Source organism: Nansenia antarctica (genome assembly GCF_963989245.1).
Source record: "Nansenia antarctica genome assembly, chromosome: 13".
NCBI lineage: Eukaryota > Metazoa > Chordata > Actinopteri > Argentiniformes > Microstomatidae > Nansenia > Nansenia antarctica.
In genome coordinates this window covers 25,901,588-25,926,403 of record NC_137683.1, presented here as the reverse complement: position 1 = coordinate 25,926,403, position 24,816 = coordinate 25,901,588, and the positions used below count along the sequence as shown (strand labels likewise).

Below are 24,816 nucleotides of genomic sequence, written 5' to 3'. Positions count from 1 at the left end.
CCTCAGGCCCTCAGGTAGGGTGTTCCACAATCTAGGAGCATATATGCTAAAAGCTGATCCTCCAAATCTCTTTGTCCTAGCCTCTGGCACTATTAAAAGTTCTGTGCCACTAGACCTTAGGGGTCTAGCTGGTGTGTATCTTATGAGCATGTCCACCATGTAATTGGGTGCATCGCAGTGGAGTGATTTATAGACTAGTAAAAGGATCTTAAAGTCTATTCTATAACTGACAGGGAGCCAGTGTAGTGATCTCAAGACAGGTGTGATGTGCGCTCTTCGTTTGGTCCTAGTAAGGACACGAGCAGCAGCATTCTGAACCATTTGTAGTCTATTAATAATTTTTTGGGGGAGACCTGTCAGGAGAGCATTACAGTAATCTAGCCTACTAGTAACAAACGCATGCATTACTTTTTCGGTGTCTGCCTGGAAGAGAAATTATTGTACCTTAGTGATGTTTCTTAGATGGTAGAAGGATGTTTTAATAGTATTATTAATATGAGTTTCAAAATTTAGATCTGGGTCAATTATGACACCAAGATTCCTAGCCTGACACTTAGTGTTAAGAGCTAGTGTTTTCAAGTGTGCAGATAATTTCTCTCTCCCAGTTTTCTCGCCAATGATCAATACCTCTGTTTTTTCTTGATTGAGTTGGAGAAAGTTTTGTGTCATCCAAATATTAATATCAGCAATACAATCTATCAGGTGGTCGATCATCTTGTAGTCGTTGGGAGTTACTGAGATAAAAAGCTGAGTGTCGTCAGCATAGCTGTGGTAGTTAACGCTATGCCTCTTGATAACAGAACTGAGGGGTAGCATGTATAGGCTAAAAAGCAACGGTCCTAAAATGGACCCCTGGGGAACTCCACAGGTTGTGCTATAATGTTTTGACTTATGGTCACCAAGGGCTACAAAGTAGTCTCGGTCAGCCAGGTAAGTCCTGAACCAGTTTAAGACCGGACCTGAGAGGCCAACCCAGTTTTCAAGTCTCTCAATAAGTATGGAATGGTCTACCGTATCAAAGGCTGCACTTACTGTAAGTCTAAGAGTACAAGAATCGAGAGTTTTTTCGAGTCTACATTTATCCTAAGGTCATTAGTTACCTTAAGCAAAGCGGTTTCTGTGCTGTGGTATGATCGGAAACCTGACTGGAGTGGGTCATACCTATTATTTAAGACTAAGAATTCATGAAGTTGTTTATACGCTGCCTTTTCTAAAATGTTGCTTAGAAAAGTGAGATTGGATATTGGTCAAAAATGTCCTTAAAAAAGGTGGTAGGAATAGGGTCAAGAGGACACGTAGATGGTTTAAGCTGTGACACAATTTTACCTAATGTTTCAGTACTAATCATGGTGAACATGCTCATAGTCATGTTCTGTGGTGGCGGGTCTACAGTGTTACACAAACCTAGTCTTTCCTGAGTAATACACATTCTAATATTTGTTATCTTATCCCTGAAGTGGGCTGCAAATTCCTCGCTTTTGGTGACAGAGGCTGCGCCGTCTAGAGTTCTAGGAGCAGGGTTTACAAGGCAATCAATCAGTGCAGATCACTGTGGGGAGAGAGTTCCTAAGGGTGGGGGCTGCCACACTCAAGACTCTGTCCCCAAAGGTTTGTAGGTTGGTGCGGGGGGGGTTCTTCTTCTTCTTCTTCTTCTTCTTCTCCTTCTCCTTCTCCTTCTCCTTCTCCTTCTCCTTCTCCTTCTCCTTCTCCTTCTCCTTCTCCTTCTCCTTCTTCTCCTTCTCCTTCTTCTTCTTCTCCTTCTCCTTCTCCTTCTCCTTCTCCTTCTCCTTCTCCTTCTCCTTCTCCTTCTTCTCCTTCTCCTTCTCCTTCTCCTTCTTCTTCTTCTTCTCCTTCTCCTTCTCCTTCTCCTTCTCCTTCTCCTTCTCCTTCTCCTTCTCCTTCTCATTCTTCTCCTTCTCCTTCTTCTTCTTCTCCTTCTCCTTCTCCTTCTCCTTCTCCTTCTCCTTCTCCTTCTCCTTCTCCTTCTCCTTCTCCTTCTCCTTCTCCTTCTTCTTCTTCTTCTTCTTCTTCTCCTTCTCCTTCTCCCTCTCCTTCTCCTTCTTTTTCTTCTTCTTCTTCTTCTTATTATTATTATGTAAAGGCAGTGTAAACAAACAGTGACAAAGACAGCAGCAGTGCTGTGGTGGCTATAGGCTGAGTAAACGTATGTTGCTACATGCTGCAGACTGACAATCATGTCTAGCTTACCCTCTTGTTTTTTGGCGATTGAAACCTCATTCAAAAAACTGACTATACAGACATGCAAAATCAGTTCATAATCTTTAAGATTTCAGCTTTGCTAAGGACACTGATTTGCTGTCACGCACTGATTTGTGTTTTACCGTACGTCTTACTGTGTAATTCCCTCTGTCTGCGCTCTGCAGTGGAACTCAGGAGCGGTCTCTTGTCTTGTGTCTATTGCTGTCCCTGGAAAGCACAGATCGCACACAGACACACACACACGCACACGCGCTCGCGCACACACACCCACACACCCACACGCGCTCGCTCGCGCACACACACACACACACACGCACACAGACACTCACACAGACACACACACACGCGCTCGCGCACACACACCCACACGCGCTCGCTCGCTCACGCACACACACACACACGCACGCACGCATGCTCGCGCACACACACACACACACAGACACTCACACACACTCACACACACACACACACTCACACACACACACACACACACTCACACACACACACACACACACACTCACACACACACACTCACACACACACACACACACACACACACACACACACACACACACGCTCTGAGATAATTTATGGAGGGAAAGACAGCTCTGCGAGTCGCTGACATGCGGTGCTGTTCACAACTGCAAGATCCATGGTGGGATATTCCGACCTCTTAAAAAACACCCCCCCCCCACCCCCACCCCCTGCTCCCCCCCGGCCCATCAGAAGCTCAGAACAGAAGCCCCCCCACGAGCTCTTTGGTTATCGTGTGGTGTGTGTGTGTGTGTGTGTGTGTGTGTGTGTGTGTGTGTGTGTGTGTGTAGACCGACGGGCGACGATTAAAAAAACAAACAACGGTTTCCTTCTTTATTTATTCCTAGTCTCATGAAGAGACAGTGTGACAACGGCTCAGTGGAGCGGCAATTATTTTGTCCTCGTTTGGGATTCCTGGCCTTTCCGCCTACACCAGCCCCCCCTGTGCGCCCTTCTGCAAATGGGCGGGGGGTTCAGGGCGGTCCGTAGCATCGCTGAACCCTGTTGCCGAGGACAGTCGTCGTCGTCGGGGACGGCAGGTGCACCGTTAGAGTGCCTCTCGCTCCCGTCTGCCAAACAGACACTTCACAGGGTCAGGTTTCATCAGAACACACGGCACAGCCCCGGGAGGTAGAGAGAGTGTGTGTGTGTGTGTGTGTGTGTGTGTGTGTGTGTGTGTGTGTGTGTGTGTGTGTCTGCGTGTCTGTGTGTGTGTGTGTGTGCGTGTGTGTGTGTGCAACCTATCAAGGGCTAAGGGAGCATCACACACACACACACACACACACACACGCATGCACGCAGACACACACACGTGTTTGTGTGTGTGTGTGAGTGTGTGTGATGCTCCCTTAGCCCTTGATAGGTTGGAGTTGACAACTTCAGAAAACAACGGCATGTGTGCGTGTTAGGGTAGCAGATTGTCGTTAATTTTTTTTTTCCGGAATTCTTACCATTGGAAGAAATTTGGGGAATTTTTGCTTAAGTTCGTCAATAAAGTTCACTTATAGCAGTGAACCTTTTTGTGGGATACACACAAGGCAATTCTAGGTCTTGTGGCATATTTTGGTTAAACTATCCCCAATTCAATAAAAATACATTTGTATTTAATTTTATTAAGAAAAAAAAAGAAAGTAAATTGTAATGCTCTCTTCCATCACATGACTGTGAAGGCGGTGCACACTGAGATGCTGTTGAACCCACACTACGACCCTGTCTGACCCTGTCTTTATTGTCATTGCAGAGTACCAGACAACAAAATGCAATGTAGCATCTTACCAGAAGTGCACAATTAGTGATATAACACATGATAGTGATAGGTACAGTATGGCAAGTACGGTAGTTAGAGCTATATACAGGAAAGGATAGCAGTAAGCTATGTACAGTTAAGGTAGCTATGTACAGTTAAGGTAGCTATGTACAGTTAAGGTAGATATGTACAGTTAAGGTAGCTATGTACAGTTAAGGTAGCTGCACAGTTAAGGTAGCTATGTACAGTATGGAGAATACAGATGTATAAATAGAGGCTATATCAAAAGGAGGTAGGTGCAATGTGCAAAAATATGGTACGTGCAAAGGTAGTATGTGCAAACATCAGTAGTGCAAAGGGTAAATTGGTTGTCCACAGTGACAGGGGGGGGGTTACTGACAGCCAGTGTACCCCACGTTGGTGTATGTGTGTGTTTTCTATCCGTGTGTGTTCTTATGAACAGAGGTGTCTTGAGAACAGCAGAGGTATCTGGCCCTGTCTATAGATAGGTGAATGTCGTGGAAGGTTCTGGAAGGTGTCTGTGTTTAAGTGTCCCAGTGGATCAGAGTGACAGAAATGGTGCTGGACCCAAATACGGTCCAAACATTCCCACCCCCCCCCCCACCCCCCCCGCCCCCACCATCACTTGGAATCAGAGCTGGAGGGCTGGGGGGGTGTCTTCTTTCAGACCACAGCAGATTTTTTAGTGCGTGTGTGTGTGTGTGTGCGCGTTTGGGAGAGAGAGAGAGCATCTCATGCCAAGCATCTCTTCCCTTTGAAGAGAGACACTCATTGGCAGTTGGATAAGTATTTGAACACCAGACACAGATAATATACAGTGGATCACATACTAAGTAGACACGTTTTTTTTGCACAGTATACAGTTGTGTAAAACCGATAGGACACCCCCATGAAAACCTTTGAACAATATTGAGAGACGGAGGTAATATAACTAAACAAATACAACTGAAAAGCCCAGGTCTTAATCCTATTGAGATGCTGTGGGGTGATTTGAAACGGGCTGTGCATGCAAGACAGCCCTCAAACATCACACAGCTGAAAGAATTCTGCATGGAGGAGTGGGGAAAACCTTCTCCCAGTTGATGTCAGAGGCTGGTAGACAGTTATAGGACACGTCTAATTGAGTTTATTTCAGCCAAATGGGGCAATAGAGCAATTAGGGCATAGGGCATGTTCTAACTTTGTCCTCAGTAGGAATTTTTTGTTAATGTTTTGTCAAATAAATGTTAACAAAGTTAATTCTTCTTTTTTTTTGGGTTCAATTACATCAACTTCTATCTATAGCCTACATATTGTTTGAAAAAAGATAAAATATGGATATTTCCATGTTTTCTTAAAATAAATAACAACATATTTCTTGGGGTAATCACATGACTGTAAAATAATGCATTCATACTTTAGTCAATTGGTCAAATTGTATCATGTTGTCAAAAAACAACATGCTATGCTATTAAACCCCAAACTGTAGATTGACTCTCATAGTGCAAAATGTGCACAACATTTTGTGTTCTGTTCTATTCTTGTTGAGATGATGTTATTACATTTACAGGCAAACGTCAGACGTGATCAGTTTCATAATAATCGTGAAGCATGACAGATGGGACACAGATGGAAAGTGACAAGATAGGGAAATGACGTCGAAAATGCATTATATAGAAAGACAAGAGTCAGATACTGTCGAGAGAGAGAGAGAGAGAGGGAAAGAAAGAGAGAGGGGGGAGGAAAGAGAGAGAGAGACAAAGAGAGAGAGAGAGAGATGGACAGAGGATCCCAGTAGATATCCCAGAAGAATTGGTTAACAGTGAGTTGTCAGAACGGGCAGCAGAGGCCCATGGGAAGACTCCACCAGCTCATCTGGAGAATGTACCCCTGGACAGACCCCTCATTGTCTGTCATGCTGTGTGTGTGTGTGTGTGTGTGTGTGTGTGTGTGTGTGTTGTCTCCTGTGGGTGTGTGGCTGTCTGTGCATGCCCTTCTCCTGTCTGTGTGTTCGGAGAAAGAGTCCTGGTCTTGTGCTAGATGTCACAACTCTTCAGTTAGCACATTTAACAGATGTTGGGGGAAGTGTGGGCCAAATAAATAAAAAAAAACACACACTTTGTCAACGTGCTACATTCGTCTTAGACCGATTTGACTTCATTGCACATTTCACGCAAACACATCTAGTCTCTTGTTAGTGAGTTGAGGTAGAAATGAACTCGTCGACTCCCTTTAACTCGAGCTAATGGAAGCTAAGAAGAAGAAGGTTTTGGTATCCAGCCATTACCTGTTGCCCTGACGATGCTGGCGGTAGCCGTGGCGATGCAGAGGCAGCACTTTGGATTTTCTGGTTGGAACAAAGTTGGAAGAGATTTATCTCTTTGGGACCAGAGGGAGATGTCCTGAGGCTTTAGGTCAGTGTATGTGAGGTGACACAAACGTAAACACACACACACACAAACACACACACAAACACATACCCACAGGACGAGTAAGTTGTGGTTGTGTGTTGTGGTTGTGGAGTGGTGTGTAATAGCTAGTGGCTATTGTTCCTTAAATGGGCCACCTTGCCTGCATGCAAAACACCTTCCTGTTGCAAAGCAGCTTCCTGTTTGCTTTTCATGATGTGTGTGTGTGTGTGTGTGTGTGTGTGTGTGTGTGTGTGTGTGTTTTGAATGTGTTTGTGTTTGTGTTTGTGTGTGTGTGTGTGTGTGTTTGTCCAAATGCTTAAGTATATGTACAGGGTGTAGCCTAAATATGCGTTTGTTTAGCATTTGTGCATGCTTAGCGTATTTGCATACACACTGTATTTACATACACATGTACACACACTCATGTGTACACTGACTCCATGGAGTGTCCTAGAACAGTTACTGAGTACAGACCGCTGGGCCTCCTGTGAATGCAATTACTGTCTCTCTCTCTCTCTCTCTCTCTCTCTCTCTCTCTCTCTCTCCCTCCCTCTCTCTGTCTCTCTCTCTCTCTCTCTCTCGCTCTCGCTCTCTCTGTCTCTCTCTTTCTCTCTCTCTCGCTCTCTCTCTCTCTCTCTCTCTCTCTCTCTTTCTCTCTCTCTCTCTCTCTGTCTCTCTCTCTCCCTCTCTCTGTCTCTCTCTCTCTCTCTGTCTCTCTCTCTCCCTCTCTCTCTCTCTCTCTCTCTTGCTCTCTCTCTCTCTCTCTCCCTCACTCTCTCTCTCTCTCTGTCTCTCTCTTTCTCTCTCTCTCCCTCTCTCTCTCTCTCTCTCTCTCTCTCTCTCTCTCTCTCTCTCTCTCTCTCTCTCTCTCTCTCTCTCTCTCTCTCTGCCAAGACCCTAAAAAGGGAAGAAAAGAGTTGAGTGAAAGAGTGATCTGAAACTGGCCTTATTATGAGCTGAGCTGGATCTCCGGGCTTTAGGCTGTCCGAGCCGGACGGTGGACAGATCAGAGACATATAACGCTACCAGACTTTACACTGAACACACATGCCAAGTTTCTATTTACATTTCTCTCTAGCGGATTCAAGTGGAGCTCTTGTAAGCTACTTTGGTCTGTTTAGTGTACAGAGTCTTATGATGCCACGTCAGGTCATATAATGTGGAGAGCCCTCTCCTGTAGGGATGGGAATTGATAAAATATCATCGATACCGATGCCATGATCGATTCTGCTTATCGGCCCGATTCGTTATCGATTCCCTTATCGATTCCTGATCGATTTTCTTTGTGGAAAAAAACAAACAGTAGGGCCGGGTACACACGTTGTACACAGCGTTGAACACAGCTGTTTTATTATCTCTTGAGTGTCTGAACACAGTGTAGAATGTCAGCCTAATAACATTTGAACATGTTAAAATGAATTAGAATACTCCTTTTCTTATAAACAGGGTTCCCGCGCTGGTCTTAAAAAGCCTTCAAGTCTAAAATCCAGCAATCCGGTGTATAAGGCCTAAAAAGGTCATAAATGCAAGGGATTTTTTTCCTAATTAGGTCTAAAGAATGAGGTGCTGGGTCTTAATGAGATTAGCTTGTCCTGCAGGGAAGCACTTTGTGCATTTTGTTCTCTTCACGTTGAAATGACTTTCTACAGTTAACTGTTAATGTTAATACATTTACTTTTGAGTAATTATGGGACTTATTTCTTTTATATTAATTAACCTTCAGACTTTTTGGTCTGTATGGCAGTGACATCCTGAATCCAACCTCGAGGATGACAAAAAGCTATCATATAGAATAGATCTACAATTATATTCAAAGAGGTCTAAAAAGGTATTCAATTTGACTTGTTGGACCTTGTAGGAACCCTGTATAAAGGATACTCTCTCCTGTCCTCTCCGCGGCTCCAGGGTGTTGCTGTCGACGAGAATGTGCACCTTCTGAGTGGTTTCACCTAGTTGTGGTCAAAGGTTGATATACCTGTGTACTGTATACCATAACAGATGGTTTGTCGCTTTTTGTTTTGACAGTTTATCATAGAAGATATGAAGCAACAACAAACCAACAAACACAGTAACCTTCACAGAGAAGACCAACACATCACGGTGGAGGAGCTGTGGAAGGGCTGGAAGGCTTCTGAAGGTAGGGGAGAGAGGGGGAGGGATGGAGGGATGGATGGAGGGATGGAGGGATGAGAGGTCTCCGAAGGTAGGGTAGAGAGGGGGAGGGATGGAGGGATGGAAGGCCTCTGAAGGTAGGGGAGAGAGGGGGAGGGATGAGAGGGATGGAGGGATGGAGGGATGAGAGGTCTCCGAAGGTAGGGGAGAGAGGGGGAGGGATGGAGGGATGGAAGGCCTCTGAAGGTAGGGGAGAGAGGGGGAGGGATGAGAGGCATGAGAGGTAGGGGTAGGGGAGAGATGGGGAGGGATGAGAGGGATGGAGGGATGAGAGGTCTCTGAAGGGAGGGGAGAGATGGGGAGGGATGAGAGAGATGGAGGGATGAGAGGTCTCTGAAGGTAGGGGAGAGATGGGGAGGGATGAGAGATGGAGGGATGAGAGGTCTCTGAAGGTAGGGGAGAGATGGGGAGGGATGAGAGAGATGGAGGGATGAGAGGTCTCTGAAGGTAGGGGAGAGATGGGGAGGGATGAGAGGGATGGAGGAGGAGCTGTGGAAGGGCTGGAAGGCCTCCGAAGGTTGGGGAGAGATGAGGGATGGAGGGATGAGAGGGATGGAGGGATGAGAGGGATGGAGGGATGAGAGGCCTCCGAAGGTTGGGGAGAGATGAGGGATGGAGGGATGGAATGAAGAGAAGGAGATGCAGAGAGAGTGAGGGTGGAAAGAAGGACCTGTAAAAGATGAAGTAGTAGGGAATGCGGTGACTAACTTTTCATATATTCTCTGTCTGTCTGTCTCTCTGTCTGTCTGTCTGTCTGTCTCTCTGTCTGTCTGTCTCTCTGTCTGTCTGTCTGCCTGTCTGTCTGTCTGTCTCTCTGTATGTCTGTCTGCCTGCCTGCCTGCCTGCCTGTCTGTCTGCCTGTCTGTCTGTCTCTGTCTTTCTCTTGCTTTCTCTCTCTCTGTGTCTCAATCTCTCGCTCTCTCTGTCTCTCACTCTCTGTGTGTGTCTCACTCTCTCTCTCTCTCTCTGTGTCTCACTCTCTCTCTCTGTCTCTCTCTCTCTCTCTCTCTCTGTGTTTCACTCTCTCTCTCTCTCTCTCTCTCTGTGTCTCACTCTCTCTCTCTCTCTGTCTCTCGCTCTCTCTCTCTCTCCGCCTCTCTCTCTCTCTCTGTCTCTCTCTCTCTCTCTGTCTCTCTCTCTCTCTCTCTCTCTCTCTCTCTCTCTCTCTCGCTCAGTTCATAACTGGACGAACGATGACGCGGTCCAGTGGCTGAAGGACTCAGTGGAGCTGCCTCAGTACGAGAGGAACTTCCGAGACTTCCGGGTGAACGGGAACACCCTGCCTCGGTGAGCACACCACCACGCCACCACGCCGCACCTCACAGTACACAGTAGACGTCTGCGCCGGCCCGAACCCTATCTATGCCAAATAAAACGGGCCTGAGCCCGGCCCTAATCTGTTCACAGTGTCGGGGGCCTGTCGGGCTTGTGGACCTCTAGTAAACGGCCATGACAACAACCCATCGCAGGCACAAACAACCACCTAACACCGCTTAACCATTTTACGTTTTTTGCATTTAGCAGACACCTATATCCAACAAATCCATTTGACTAAGTAAGTGAATCGTCTATCCACTAGTCGTAGTAGGAAAGAGTAATCTATGCTCGGGCCAGGGGCCATTGGCAGTCGTAGTGCTAGAAGGAATATTTTTTGTATATTTCGTTTTAAGGTATTATATATAATAATAATAATAATATATATAATAATAAAACAATAATATTGAGTTTATTTATTTATTTATATTGTACAGAGAGAGGGGAAGTACATGTCTCAGGATGGACAGCTAAGGAACCAGAAGGAACATGATACAATTAGTTTTTGAGACACAATGATCTCTTTTTCAAGGGAAGCCTGGCCAAGACAGCAGCTTAAAACATCACGTTTCAACAGTTAAAACAAACAGCACAATTACACAATAAAACAACACCAGATCAACAACAAAAAATAGACTAAATACAATTTGATCAGAGCAATAGGATAAAATAATGGGACTTTCATATAAAATACAATCTTGATGTCCCTCTTTAGTAGATTGATATAGGGGGGGGGGGGGGGGTCTTCATCCGGATTACAGGATGACATCAGGTGTTGATCAGGGAAAGTGCTAGCGGCCCGTAGAACTGGGTCAGGTGTGATCTGCAAGACAATCTGCTCTGGTAAAACCCGGCTCTGAGACGGCTAAGAGACTGTTCACCACGGTACCTAGATCAATGCTCCCTACTGCTGGCCATGTGTGGTAACACAGGCGGAATGGAGAAATGACAACCCTTACACGCACCCACGCACACACACACACACACACACACACACACACACACTCACACAGATAAATAATGGTTATGCTTGAACAACAGCCCCCCCCCACACCCCCCCCACACATGTTTAGGTTCCATTTTACTTCCTGACTCCTGATATTATATAACAGCAGTATCACCTTCTTGTTGCCCTCTAACTGTTCATAATACGAACCCACTGGTAATAAACTTGTCTTGTCTGAATGACAAGAGGGAGGAGGAGGGGGGAAGGGGGGGCGGGGATGAGGTGACTGCTATCTGTATGTATGGAATGAGTGGATGTATACAGGGGGAGGGGAGAGATAGGAGGTGGGGGGGGGGGGGGGCAGTGGTGTTGCGTTACCTCCCCTTATGAGTCAGGCCCGTGCAGCTGACTGACTCATGAAGTGATGATGTCACAGCAGTGGATCAGGTGTCGCTTGGCGGCCATGTTGTCTGATGTGTCTCAAGATGGTGGTGGCGCTCTGCAGTGGCCGGAGTATGAGACACACACACACACACACACACACACACACAGACGCACACACACACACACACACACACACACAGACACAGATACAGACACAGACACAGACACACACACACACACACACAGACACAGATACACACACACACACACAGACACAGACACAGACACACACACACAGACAGACAGACAGACACAGACAGACACACACACGCACACACAAGCACACGTACACGCACACACACACTATAAATTGACATCTCAATCTCACACTTTGACGTTCCCAGTGGAAATGCATCATAACATTTCTCACTTTTATTGTTTTTATTTTCTGTCTCATTTCAGAATAGCGGCAAACGAACCGTCCTTCATGTCGATGCAGTTGAAGATATTGGACCAGCGGCATAAACAAAAACTAAATTTAAAAGCTTTAGACGCAGTTCTCTTCGGTCCTCCGTTACGTAAGTAGAGTTCGAGGTCTTGGGTGTTTGGAAAAAAATATCAATCAATCATAATTTTTTTGTTACTTGAATAAAAACATCCAAACTTCTTCAGACTTAAGTCTCTCTCTCTCTCCCTCTCTCCACTCCCCCTCCCTTCCCTTCCCTTCCCTCTCCCCCCCCCCCCCAGGTCACCAGCATAACTGGCTGAAGGACTTTGTCCTGATGATCTCCATAGTGATCGGCGTGGGGGGCTGCTGGTTCGCCTACGTGCAGAACAAGTCATCCAAGGTGCACGTCTCCCAGATGATGAGGGACCTGGAGAGTCTGCAGAGCGCCGAGCTCAGCCTGAGTGAACTGCAGGGACGGTGAGGGGGGAGGGGGGGGGGGCGTACTGGTCTATACATGGGTGATGAGTAGGGGGGGGGGGGGGGGGGGGGGCTTACCCATGGTCTATACTAATTTACAAGGCGGACAACTAGTGGTCGTTGTGTGTAAATAGCAGCTAGACCGCAACTCAGACAGCTGACAGTCAGAATATTGAAGTGTTCTAGTGTGCAGAACGGTACTGACCCAATCCCTCCTCCTCCCCCCCCCCCCCCCCCCAGCCTAGAGAAGGCCCAGGAGGAGAACCGCACCGTGGCGGTGGAGAAGCAGAACCTGGAGCAGAAGATGAGGGACGAGATCAGCGGGGCGAAGACGGAGGCGTACCGCCTCAGAGAGCTGCGCCAGGGGGCCGAGTGTGAGCTGAGCCGCCTGAAGTACGCAGAGGAGGAGCTGGTGCAGGTACACACACACACACACACACACACACACACACACACACACACACACACACACAGAGAGGAGGAGCTGGTGCAGGTACACACACACACACACACACACACACACACACAGAGGAGGAGCTGGTGCAGGTACACTCACACACACATACATACACATTTTAATCATTTATTTATGTCCACATAGAGACAAGTATACAGGGACACAAATACTGAAGGCACAGATGGGATGCATTCACAAACAGACATGGACAATGTATTTCACATACAACAGGACAAGACTCACGGGTACAAGTAACACCGTCTCCGCCATATATGGCGGCTGCCAATAATCGCAGAGACAGAGCAATACTTGCTGAGCCTTTTTGCTTCTCCCTTGGACATTCCCAGTAGACGTAGTCCTCTGACAACCAATCTGTGCACATGTCCAAGGCTGCCAAATATAAAGACTAATAGCGTACACCTATAGCCTAGCTCTGAGATGGTATCTACAAGCTGCTGGTATTTCATGACCTTAGTCATGAAGGCTTCCTCTAGGCTTATATCAAAGGTGCACGCTACCTCTAATACAGACACCTCTCTGGACTCTTCATTAACAACAATAACATCTGGTGTGTTAGCAGACAACTGTGAAAAGTGATATTGGTCATTACAGAAATTGAACATGGATGCATTGACACAAGCATGTGTATACATGTTCACTGTGACTGGGAAGTGGAGTGATATGTCCTTTACTATAAGGCTCACAATTCTGTCATGACGTGCTATATACATTCCTTTGTAAACATAACAGCCATTCAAGATATGTGATAGTGTTTCTGTAACCTGTTCTGTGGTGTGGTGCAAGCAATGAGGAACCTGAGTGGAAGGAAACCAAATAGAGAGGTTGAGTCTGGTAGGAAGGACTTGTAATCTGGCCTTGGTTGTGAATATGACAATGTCCTCATCGAGTGCAGTGTTTTTTAGAAAATAGTGGGAAACAGAGTGATCAGCTGTGGGAAGACATGCCAGTTTTCCCTGGAGTTTCAGACCAGTCCAGTGTTGTTGTTGTTGATGTTGATGAAGGTCCATGAGAGTCCGTCTGGCCCCTCTAGATGTTAGCTGGTGGCTCTGTCCAGCAAAGGAGGCTGTTGCCCTGACCTGTGTGAGAGGGTCAGATATACAGTTCTCTGAGACCCGAACAGTCTCAGAGTCAGACCACACCCACTCCAGGGACACCCCGGCTCGGACACAGAGGTCATTCAGATCTGGCCAATCAGACCAAACTCCAAAACCAGCGGAATGAGTGTCCAATTTTCCGCCGGGTTTCCTCTTGAACCCAAGGAAGTGGGGCTCCGCCCCCCTGGCAACTGGGACCTTCCTTCTCCTCAGGTCCAGGAACATGGAGGAGCGGGCCAGCTCCCTGACGTCCTTGTCGTCGTTGTTAAGCATCCTGAGAAGATGGGAAATTCTCATGCTGGTGTAGATCCATTCTACATTGGGGACCCCTAGCCCTCCCTCCCACTGGGGATGAAAGATGATGTCACGGGTGCTGTGTGAATTGAGTCCAAGCCACCTGCGCACTACGCTCACAGTCTTGTTGTTCATTTCACACAGCACTTTCTGGGGGATGTGGACATTGGAGAAGAGGTGCTGAACTTTGGACAGGGCCACCTGCCTGATGGCTTCTAACTTCATAGTTAGTGGCAGAGGACAACTGTCTATCAAGTCCAGCCTGGAAGTGAACTCAGTCAGGATGTTATTGACTTGCTCCTTCCACTCTCCTGCGATGTTAATTTTATGTCCAAGATATGTGTATGTCTCATGAAGAGAATTTACACGAATGGGCTGTGTTGCTAAAGAGAACACAGGGGGTGTGTCTGTTTTTGAGTGGTACCACCTGTTCCCCCCACTCCGCCTCTCATACAGGACAGCGCATTTGCTGGCTTTGACCTCCAGGCCAGACCATTCCAAAAAACGATCCGTCCTGCAGAGCATGTTCTTGATGACGCTCTCCTCCCTGGAGGCCAGGACAACATCATCTGCGTAGCCCTGCACTGGGTTGGGGGAGATGACACCCTCAGGGGCACACTGACACAGCCACTTAATCCACTGGTTGATGGCAATTATGAAATTAACCGCGCTCCATGGACAGCCAGTTTTAATGCCTGTCTGAAGAGGTGTTGGGCGAGTGAGCTGCTTCCCACAGATTACTTGGATGGTGGAGCTTCGGTACATATCTCTCACAATGTCAATGAATAGCTGGGGTAGCTGTATCTCTTCCAGTGATCTAATCATTATATTGTGAGCTAATGTCCCAAAAGCATCTCTAAAATCAAGAAAGACTGTAAAGAGTTTACATGACTGATGTTTAAAGTCATCTATCCCTGTCTTAAGGCAGAACACATGCTCATCCATACCCATCCTGCTGATGTAAGCCTTCTGTTTGGTGGACAAGATGTTAGCATCCACCAACCAGGGCAGGACTCGGGCCAGTATGCACTTCATGAACACCTTATAGATGGTAGGGAGAAGAGAGATGTCCCTCCATGTTGTTGGATCTTCAGGGATATTGCCTTTCTTTGGGATGCGATGTATTAATGCTCCTTTCCATGAATCTGGAACTCGCTTATTCTCCAAATAGACATTAAAAACAGTTGTTAATGTCTGACAAGACTGTGGAGATTTCAGTGCCTCGTATGTCACCCCATCTGAGCCACTGGCCTTGTTGTTGGGAAGGCTGTGCAAAACACACTCCACCTCCTGGACGGTGAAGTGTGAGGTGTCAGGGAGGAAAGGTGGATTGGGTGACGTCACCTCCCCATGCCAAGGCGGTGGTGGGAGGTCGTCACCTGACCGGTTGTTTTGACACTTTGTATCGTAGTAATTCTGTATGGCTGTAATGTCACTCGGGCAGGGAGGGGGATCGGGATACATACTGTTGTTTAAAATGACTTGGATCGCCTTTGATCCACACACACACACACACACACACACACACACAGGAGGAGTCTGTACAGGTACACACACACACACACACACACACACACACACACACTATAGAACGGGGATCATTCTGATCTAGATGAAACGTTGGGAACTCTCAGGGCGTTGATGTCCTGATATGGACAATATTCCAAGTGTCCAACATTGCGCCCTCCCCCCCCCCCCCCCCCCCCCTCTCTCTCCAGGTGCGCATGGCTCTGAAGCGGGCTGAGAAGGAGATGCAGACAGAGTGGTCGGTGCCAGAAGCTCTCCAGATGTGGCTGCAGCTCACACACGAGGTCGAGGTCCAGTACTACAACATCAAGAAGCAGAGCGCAGAGAGTCAGCTCAACGTCGCCAAGGACGAGGTAACTTCCTGGAGACAAGATGGCCGCCACTTTGCCACTTTGTTTACGTTTACCGGCGGTTCGGTTTGAACCTCGACAGGTTTTGAGTGTGAAGAGGAAGGGTTGGTTTGTTCATTTCTAAGGTGCAATTTGGGAATTAAGTATTTTGCCCTTGTGTAATTGACTACTCATCTGAACACACACACACACACGCACGCACACACACACACACACACACACACATACACGCACACATGGACACACACACACACACACACGCACGCACACACAGACACACGCACACACACACACACACACACAAGAAGAAACTAAATGAAGGCTTTTTCCTGATTTGTTTTTTTAATGATGCGACTAAATCACTTTTTAATTGCATTGTTTGTTTTTGCCTTTGTAACTGCCTTTGCAGCTGAGATGACTCATCAGGCAATTTCAATAGTCAATTAACAGCCGTGCCTTTTTTACCTACTATAAGAGCCCATGACCATAGTCTTTACAATGCTAAGATGCTATTTACACATAACGACCACTAGTTGGCCGTCTTGTAAATTATCCTGCCTCCTACACAGAAAACTGCAACATAGCTTCATACTAGCTTATCCTGATGTGATTTTGAAAATGTAAGGATACTGGGTGGTAGAACGCACATATCTAGGAAAAGTCATGAAAGGAGGATCCTGAAATTTGATCGAGGGTTGTTGTTTTTACTCACAGGGTCAAATGACCCCACCCATGGCTGTTCTAGCGTTAACTTCTCTAGACACAAGAATATGTCTCTCATAAAACTACACATCTACACTGCAAAAAAGTAAATCTAAGATTAAATATCTTAAATCAAGGCAATATATACTTGTGTTTTGTCTGACTGCACTAGCTTTAAGACGTCTTTTACTTGTAAACTTACTTCAAGAAACTCCTGGCAAGTGAAATGTTCCTGTTCTGTTGGCAGATCATTTTACTTATTTTAAATAATATTTCCCACATTTTATTGCTTTTTTCCCCCTTGTTTTTAAGAGCTGAGTTTTTGCAGTGTACCTGTACCTGCACCTGTAGACTCTACTCTATTCTGTTCTGTTGTCGTAGAGTAACAGTTGTATGTTTGTGTCAGTAGAGTAACAGTTGTATGTTTGTGTCTTAGGCAGAAAAGATAAAAAAGAAGAGGAGTTCTGTGTTTGGGACGCTTCACGTGGCTCACAGCTCATCTCTGGACGAGGTCGACCACAAGATCCTGGAGGCCAAGTAAGACGACAACACACACACACACACACACACACACACACGCACACACACACACACACACACACACACAGACACACGTTATATGTTGCTGTAGCTGTTTTGTACAGTGGGGTAAATAAGTATTTGATCCTCTGCCGATTTTGTAGTAGTACATTTTATTTCTCAAACTCAAGGACACCGTACTGAGAGAAAAAAAAGAGAAGCAGGACGATAAAACAAGAGAAACAAAAACACAGAATTAACCTTAAAACACGAGATCAAACCGTGATCAGCTCAGTGTCGGTCGGAGGTGACCGTTTTTCTTTCTTCCTTTGAGTTGCATTTCATGTACGAAAGGCGCTATATAAATAAAGCTTTACTGACTTACTTACTTACTTACTTCCTGTTTCCTGTCTCTTCCAGGAAGTCTCTGTCGGAGGTGACGGCCTGTCTGCGGGAGCGGCTCCACCGGTGGCAGCAGATGGAGAAGCTGTGCGGCTTCCCCCTGGTCAACAACGCCGGCCTGCCCAACCTCACCGCCACCCTCTACTCCGACCACAGCTGGGTGGTCATGCCGCGCGTCTCCGTGCCCCCCTACCCCATCGCCGGCGGAGTGGACGACCTCGACGAGGACACGCCTCCAATCATTCCACAGTACACCTGTGAGTAACCGACGACGACGGCGGCGACGGTCGCCTTGGGGATCGGGCGGTTGTTGATGTTTTGAATTTGAAGGAGTATTGTTGTTGAGGTGATATGGGAAAAGTTTGAGGTTGTTCGTGTGTGTGTGTGTGTGTGTGTGTGTGTGTGTGTGTGTGTGTTCAGTCAAGAGTGTCTTTCGCAGCATCATTTAAATGGTAAATGGACTGACTGATTTGATTTGATTTTTATTAGGAATTTACATAGAATCATTTACGCATCATGACACTAAGTAATGTCCAGAGGATAGCACTTGAAAGCATTATTTAAAACACTTATTTCCAAAGTGGTCCTCGATGGAAACATAAAATGAAATAAAACAAAACATCACACAGCATAAAACAGCATAAAAACATAAAATGAGATAAAACAAAACATCACACTGCATAAAAGGGCATAACTTATATACTTATATAGCGTCTTATTCCAAAGCCTCTCATAAATTATTAATTAAATTTAAATTATTATTTACCCATTCACACACCCATTCACACACCAAGGGTGACAAGCTACCATGCATGGCTCCCGCCGGCTCATTGGGAGCAATTTGTGGTTCAGTGTCGTGCCCAAGGACACCTCGACATGTGGCCAGCCGGGGCTTGAACTGCCCATCTGCCAACCTTGCTATCATAAGTCGCTCTACCTCCTGCACCACAGCCACCCCCTTTAACACTAGAAGAGCTGTGATGGGGTCACAGTGACCCCTGTGAGTAAAAAAAAGTTATATCTTTGCACTCGATAACATTTCAGGACCCTCCTTTCATGTCTTTTCCTAGATATGTGCGTTCTACCACCCAGTATCCTTACATTTTCTAAATCACTTCACTGCAGTTTTTCTGTGTAGGAGGCAGGCTAAAAAAAGAAGCGCCCTCTAGTGATCTCTGTGTGTAAATAGCAGATTTACATTCTAAAAAGGGCTCTACTAGTAGGTAAAATAGTCTGTTCTAGTGTTAACCCCCTCCCCAACCCCTCCCTCTCTTATTCTTCCCAGCAGCCTCTAAGAAGCGGCCCCCCCTGACACGTACTGGCAGCCAGTGTCGGTCCCGCCGGAGCCTCCTGAGCTCCCAGCAGCCCTCCATGATGTCGCCGGACCCGGACCTGCTCTCCATGGCCGGCTCTCCCGTGTCCTACCGCCCAGAGGGAGACGACGAGCACGTCTTCTTCCTTGAGAGGATGGGGTAAGATTGACCCGCCCGCCACCCCTGGTTCACCCCTGGTTCACTGTGCACACGGCTTCAGAACGTTAGAGGTCGAATGTGTCGGTTGGTCTGACTGTGTTTCTCTCTCTCTGTCTTTCTCTCTCTCTCTCTGTGTTTCTCTCTGTCTCTCTCTCTCTCTGTCTCGGTCTCTCTCTATTTGTCTCTCTCTCTCTCTCTCTGTGCCTCTATCTATGTTTCTCTCTCTCTCTCTCCCTCTCTCTCCCTCCCTCTCTCTCTCCCTGTCTCTCTCTCTCCCTCCCTCTCTCTCTCCCTCCCTCTCTCTCTTACTCTCTCTCACTCCCTCTCCCTCTCTCTCTCCCTCTCTCTCTCCCTCTCTCTCCTTCTCTCTCTCTCTCTCTCTCTCTCTCTCTCTCTCTCTCTCTCTCTCTCTCTCTCTCTCTCTCAGAGACACGTCTCAGGACACAGACTCCGACTCAATGGGGGGGGGGCGGAAGCAGTACCACAGCACGCCCGGCCCGGACACCCCCTACCGCAAGATCTCCCGCGAGGAGCTGCGGCTGCTGACCCAGGAGAGCCAGGCGACGTATGTCAGGGACTCTCCCCCCCCCCCCGCCACCTCCGGCCTCCTCCGCCCCCCCCTCCGAGGCCTCCTCCTCCGCCTCCCCTTCCCCGGCCCTGGAGCACCAGTCACTGAAGGGCTCGCCCGACCTGACCCGCGGGGCCTCCATCCCAGAGTCCCACAGCATGACCTTCACCACGCCGGCGGGCAAGGCGGTGTACAACAACGGCGGCCTGGAGAAGTCCTACAGCATGGGACAGCTGCTGCCCGCGGGCATGACGGGGGCGGGGGTGGCGCAGGTGGGGCGTAACCCGTCCCTCACCTCTCTGGACTCGGAGAGCAGGAGCGGGGGGGTGAAGGAGCACAAGCTCCAGAGCACCTCCTCCCAGGACTCGAGCGACAACGGCGAGAAGGCCAAGCGGTCGTCGTCCAAGATTAAGAGCCTGTTCAAGAAGAAAAAGTAAAAAAAAAAAAAAGAAGAATAAAAAGAAAAAAACTCGAAAGAGAACGAGAGTGAAGGAAAAAAATAAAAGGATAAAGATGAGGTCGATTTAGCCTTAATAAAAAATGGACGTCATCAGAATCCAAAATGTTTTTCATTTTCCTTTCTGTTTTTTTTGTTTTCTGTTTTTTTTTTCTTCCCTTTTTTCAAAGATGGAATGTAGCTCTTTCTGGGCGCTTCGAACCCCCAGATTGGTAGCCTTATTTTTGGGATAATGCCAGGGTTTTTTCGCTCACTCATAGCCTCACAGTTAAGCCTTCAAAGGTTGAAGAAAGGTCAATGAAAGGTCAAAGGGTCAAGGGGTTTTGCCAGTCATCACCCAGACACTGACTTCTCTTCTTCTTTTGAGTTAGAACCAAAACAAGCCGCTTAAATGTACTGGGTGCAATTCGTTTTTTGTTGGGCTTTAAATGCAAATGCTTTTTGAGATATTACCTTTGACTCAAACAATTAGACATATACAAGCATGAAAAATATATCATTCGATTTTACACAATACAAAACACTGTGAAAGGCAGCCACAAATATATTTCCTGTTGCTCTTGGCTACCTTCAAAGTGAAAGTCAACCTGCAGCAGCAGCAGGATGGCATAGCCTACGGTTGAAGTCGGAAGTTTACATACACCTCGATTGAAGTCATTAAAACATTTTTTTTTAACCACTCCACAGTTTTCATGTTAACAAGCTATAGTTTTGACAATCTACTTTGTGCATGACACAAGTAACTTTTCCAACAATTGTTTACAGACAGATTATTTATTACTTATAATTCACTATATCACAATTCCGGTGAGTCAGAAGTTTACATACACTAAATTGACTGTTGCCTTCAAACAGCTTGTAAAATTCCAGAAAATTATATCTGGCTAATTAACATAATCTTAGTAAATTGGAGGTGTAGTGCAGTGCCTCTTTGCTTGACATGGAAAATTTAAAGAAATCAGCCAAGACCTCAGAAAAGAAATGTGTGGACCTCACAAGTCATCTTTGGGAGGAGCAATGTCCAAATGCCTGAAGGTTCATCTGTATAAACAGTAGTACACAAGTATGAACACCATGAGACCATGCAGCCATCATACTGCTGTCTGTCATAATTCTGTCTCCTAGAGATGAAACGTACTTTGGTGTGAAAGGTGCAAATCAATCCCAGAAACAACAACAAAGGACCTTGTGACGAAGCTGGAGGAAACAGGTACAAAAGTATCTATATCCACAGTAAAACAAGTCCTCTATCGACATAACTTGAAAGTCCGCTCAGCAAGGAAAAAGCCACTGCTCCAAAAATAAAAAAGCCAGACTATGGTTTGCAACTGCACATGGGGACAAAGATCTTACTTTTTGGAGAAATGTCCTCTGGTCTGATGAAATTGAACTGTTTGGCCATAATGGCCATCGTTATGTTTGGAGGAAAAAGGGGGAGGCTTGCAAGCCGGAGAACACCATCCCAACCGTGAAGCACAGGGGGTGGCAGCATCATGTTGTGGGGGTGCTTTGCTGCCGGAGGGACTGGTGCACTTCACAAAATAGATGGCATCATGAGGAAGGAAAATGATGTGGATATATTGAAGCAACATCTCAAGACATCAGCCAGGAAGTGAAAGCTTGGTCACAAATGGGTCTTCCAAATGGACAATGACCCCAAGCATACTTGCAAAGTTGTGGCAAAATGGCTTACGGACAACAAAGTCAAGGTATTGGAGTGGCCATCACAAAGCCCTGACCTCAATCCTATAGAAAAGTTGTGGGCAGAAGTGAAAAAGTGTGTGCGAGCAAGGAGGCCTACAAGCCTGACTCAGTTACAGCAGTTCTGTCAGGAGGAATGGGCCAAAACTCGTGCTTGTGGTGTGGAAGGCTACCCAAAACGTTTGACCCAAGTTAAACAATATAAAGGCAATGCTACCAAACACTAACTAAGTGTATGTACACTTCTGACCCACTGGGAATGTGATGAAAGCTGAAGTAAATAATTCCCTCTACTATTATTCTGACATTTCACATTCTTCAAATAAAGTAGTGATCCTAACAGAGCTAAAAACAGGGAATGTTTACTAGGATTAAAATGTCAGGAATTGTGAGAAAAACAATGTTGTTTAAATGTTTAAATGGCTACAGCATATGTGAACTTCTGACTTCAACTGTAGATTCAGAGATCAGCGTCCATCGAAAAAAGTATTTCCATTCAATACCTATAAGTGAAAAGTAACAGTCTTGCCACTAAGTTTTCAGATTATGGATTGCACCTTTAAAGGCTTTTTGATATTGTGGGGGGGGCTGAGTTCCAGCTCTCACGGAGGTTCTTGAGCTCATGTACTTGACTATTGATTTCCTTGGAGAAGAAGAAGAAGAAGAAGAAGAAGAAGAATCCTGCTTAAGTTTGTTGCACTACAGATTTCCTGTGTTCGTGGAAAAGGGCCCCCCGGCCCTGCGGAAGTAAATACTAAGATGTGTAGACATAAAAGAGCAAATGTACGGGGAGAGGCACTGAAGACACAGCACATGACATTTGACGCCAACACAAGATTCATATGATGCGTTTTTTTTAATGTCGCTCGCCCGTAGATTTTTCGAATATATTTGTTTTTACATTATTACGTTCTTATAGTACATTTTTGGAAATAGAGATGATTTATATTGGTGGGGGTTCATAAGGAGTGACTGTTGTTTTTACTGAAGACAGATAAAAAAAAAAGAATTATGCAGATATTTCCCCACCACTTGTGTCAGAGTGTAATCTTACCTATAGTTATACCCTCGGACCCCCCTGGTCCCTTTACCTTACCTCCCTCATCCTTACCTCACTACATACTCTTAAGCCTCCCGTAACAATCTGTAAACTTGTTCCATACCCTGACCCATCCCTACAACTTGACCTTTTCCCTCACCTATACCCCATGTCCTTTATATATATATATATACCTCTACCCTCACCTTTTCCCCATACCCTCCCTAACCCATTACACTAACCCCCAGAAACCTAACTTGTGCCCATGCTACCCCCCACCCATATCCCTCTATGTCATGTCATGTGTTCCTCGCCTTTGGGCCTAGCGAGCGCTCTGTTTCAAGGGCTCTCTGTTTCTCACTGTGATTACTACTGCCCTCTTCTCTCTTCATCCCACACACACACACACACTGTTAACGTTAACGTCACGTCAACTCCGTAACACCAGACCTGATGCAGTGTAGTGTGACATGTGATGATGACATGACGACAAGCGTTGTCGTGGTGATGACGTAATGTTGTCAAAAGGCTGTAGTGGTGTCCCTGTGATGGAGGGTACGTACAGTACACACACACACACACATACACACACACACACACATGCACACACATACACAAACACGCACACACACACACACACGCACGCACAGGACAGAAGACAATAATAATAAATAAAAAAAACTGGTTAGAGGAGAAGAGCATATGAATGTTTACGAGACGTTAGGGATTTTTTTGAGCATTTGGTGTGTGAATATTTGTATTCTGTAGATGAATTAATTAAAAAAATGGAGGCATAACAACGCATTGTCTTACTGTTGCCATTTTCTCACAGGTGTTTTTTTTTACACAAGCAGGCATGCCATTATCACTTAAAGGTGCTAGCGTAAAACTTAGCGATGCGTGAAGTGGTTGGTTGGTTGGTTGAGTTGGCTTTTTTCCGAATCAAACCCCCGGTCGGTCCTGCCTTGATGACTCACTGCCCACAGGGGGATTCATGATTCTCTATTTGGATTCCACATTTTCTTCAGGAGGAGAGCAGAGGTGGGAGAAAAAAATCATTTTGACACCGCCATTTGTCTTCAGAGTAGAGGAACAGTAATACACAAAAGAAAGCATGCATGATTGCTTTATCAATATAAAGTGAATGTGATGACAATTCCGCTGATGGTTCATCAATTCCACACATAGGGATCGGACCGGGGACGTCTGCTGGTGATGAATGTGTTGTTTGGATGCTACTGTACACAACAACAAATCCTAGACCCTTCCACAGCAACTCAACCCCCATTGGCTCTTCCTTTCTCAAATGCAGTTCCGCAAACGACCACTGGGTGTCAGTAGAGCATAGGAGGAATCGAACAATACGAGTATATTTAGAACCTCCTTAATGCGGTACATCATGTTCAAGCCGGTGCAGCTATGCATCCACAGAAGCAACAAAGGTATGAAGCTGCACTCTGATTTAATCTAAAGCAGGTTTTAAGATTTAAAAAAAATCCTTTAGAGGTAAGAGCGAATCGCAGGACATCCATACCATTTATTTAAAAATGATTTAAAATATCTATATGTATTATTGTTTCACAGCGCCACATCCTCTCCTATGTTGTCCCCCCCCCCTGCTGCTGTTTGTGCACATTAGCTTCTGAGTGGTGACATGGGTAGCTTTATTTGACCACCTTTTTTCAGCTGATATTCATTCACCGGTTATTGTCAGGTCACAAACAGAATGAATCCCAAAGATTTGTTACGACCATGCAATGACTATATCACGGTATTTAAGCAAACCACCAGGCTAATATCTGACTGTAGAATAGAACATCATTCCTAGGTAAATAATTGACAACTAGCAGACTATAAACTAAAGCATAACCATATACATATGCATAACCATAGACATATACATACACTGAAGATGTATGCACTCACTGCAACGTAAGTCGGTTTGGATAAAAGATTCAGCTAAATGGCATATATTATATATTATACATATATAAAACCATATTATATATATATCCTTAGTAGCGGTATGATGGTTGGTTAACCCGCAGCACAGCTAGCCAA

General features: G+C 46.0%; 1 protein-coding gene across 1 annotated transcript in view; it reads left to right on the top strand.

Moving 5' to 3' along the window:
* stim2b (stromal interaction molecule 2b) overlaps positions 1-19,995 on the top strand; it is a gene marked incomplete at both ends in the record, with an annotated part of 48,798 nt that extends 28,803 nt beyond the window's left edge. The window contains 11 exon segments of the mRNA XM_080544137.1: positions 8,437-8,548; positions 9,759-9,870; positions 11,690-11,805; positions 11,975-12,152; positions 12,393-12,570; positions 15,737-15,898; positions 17,034-17,134; positions 17,537-17,775; positions 18,807-18,990; positions 19,418-19,570; positions 19,572-19,995. Coding sequence (XP_080400263.1) covers positions 8,437-8,548; positions 9,759-9,870; positions 11,690-11,805; positions 11,975-12,152; positions 12,393-12,570; positions 15,737-15,898; positions 17,034-17,134; positions 17,537-17,775; positions 18,807-18,990; positions 19,418-19,570; positions 19,572-19,995 — 1,959 coding nt within the window.
* Positions 19,996-24,816: the final 4,821 nt, after the last annotated feature.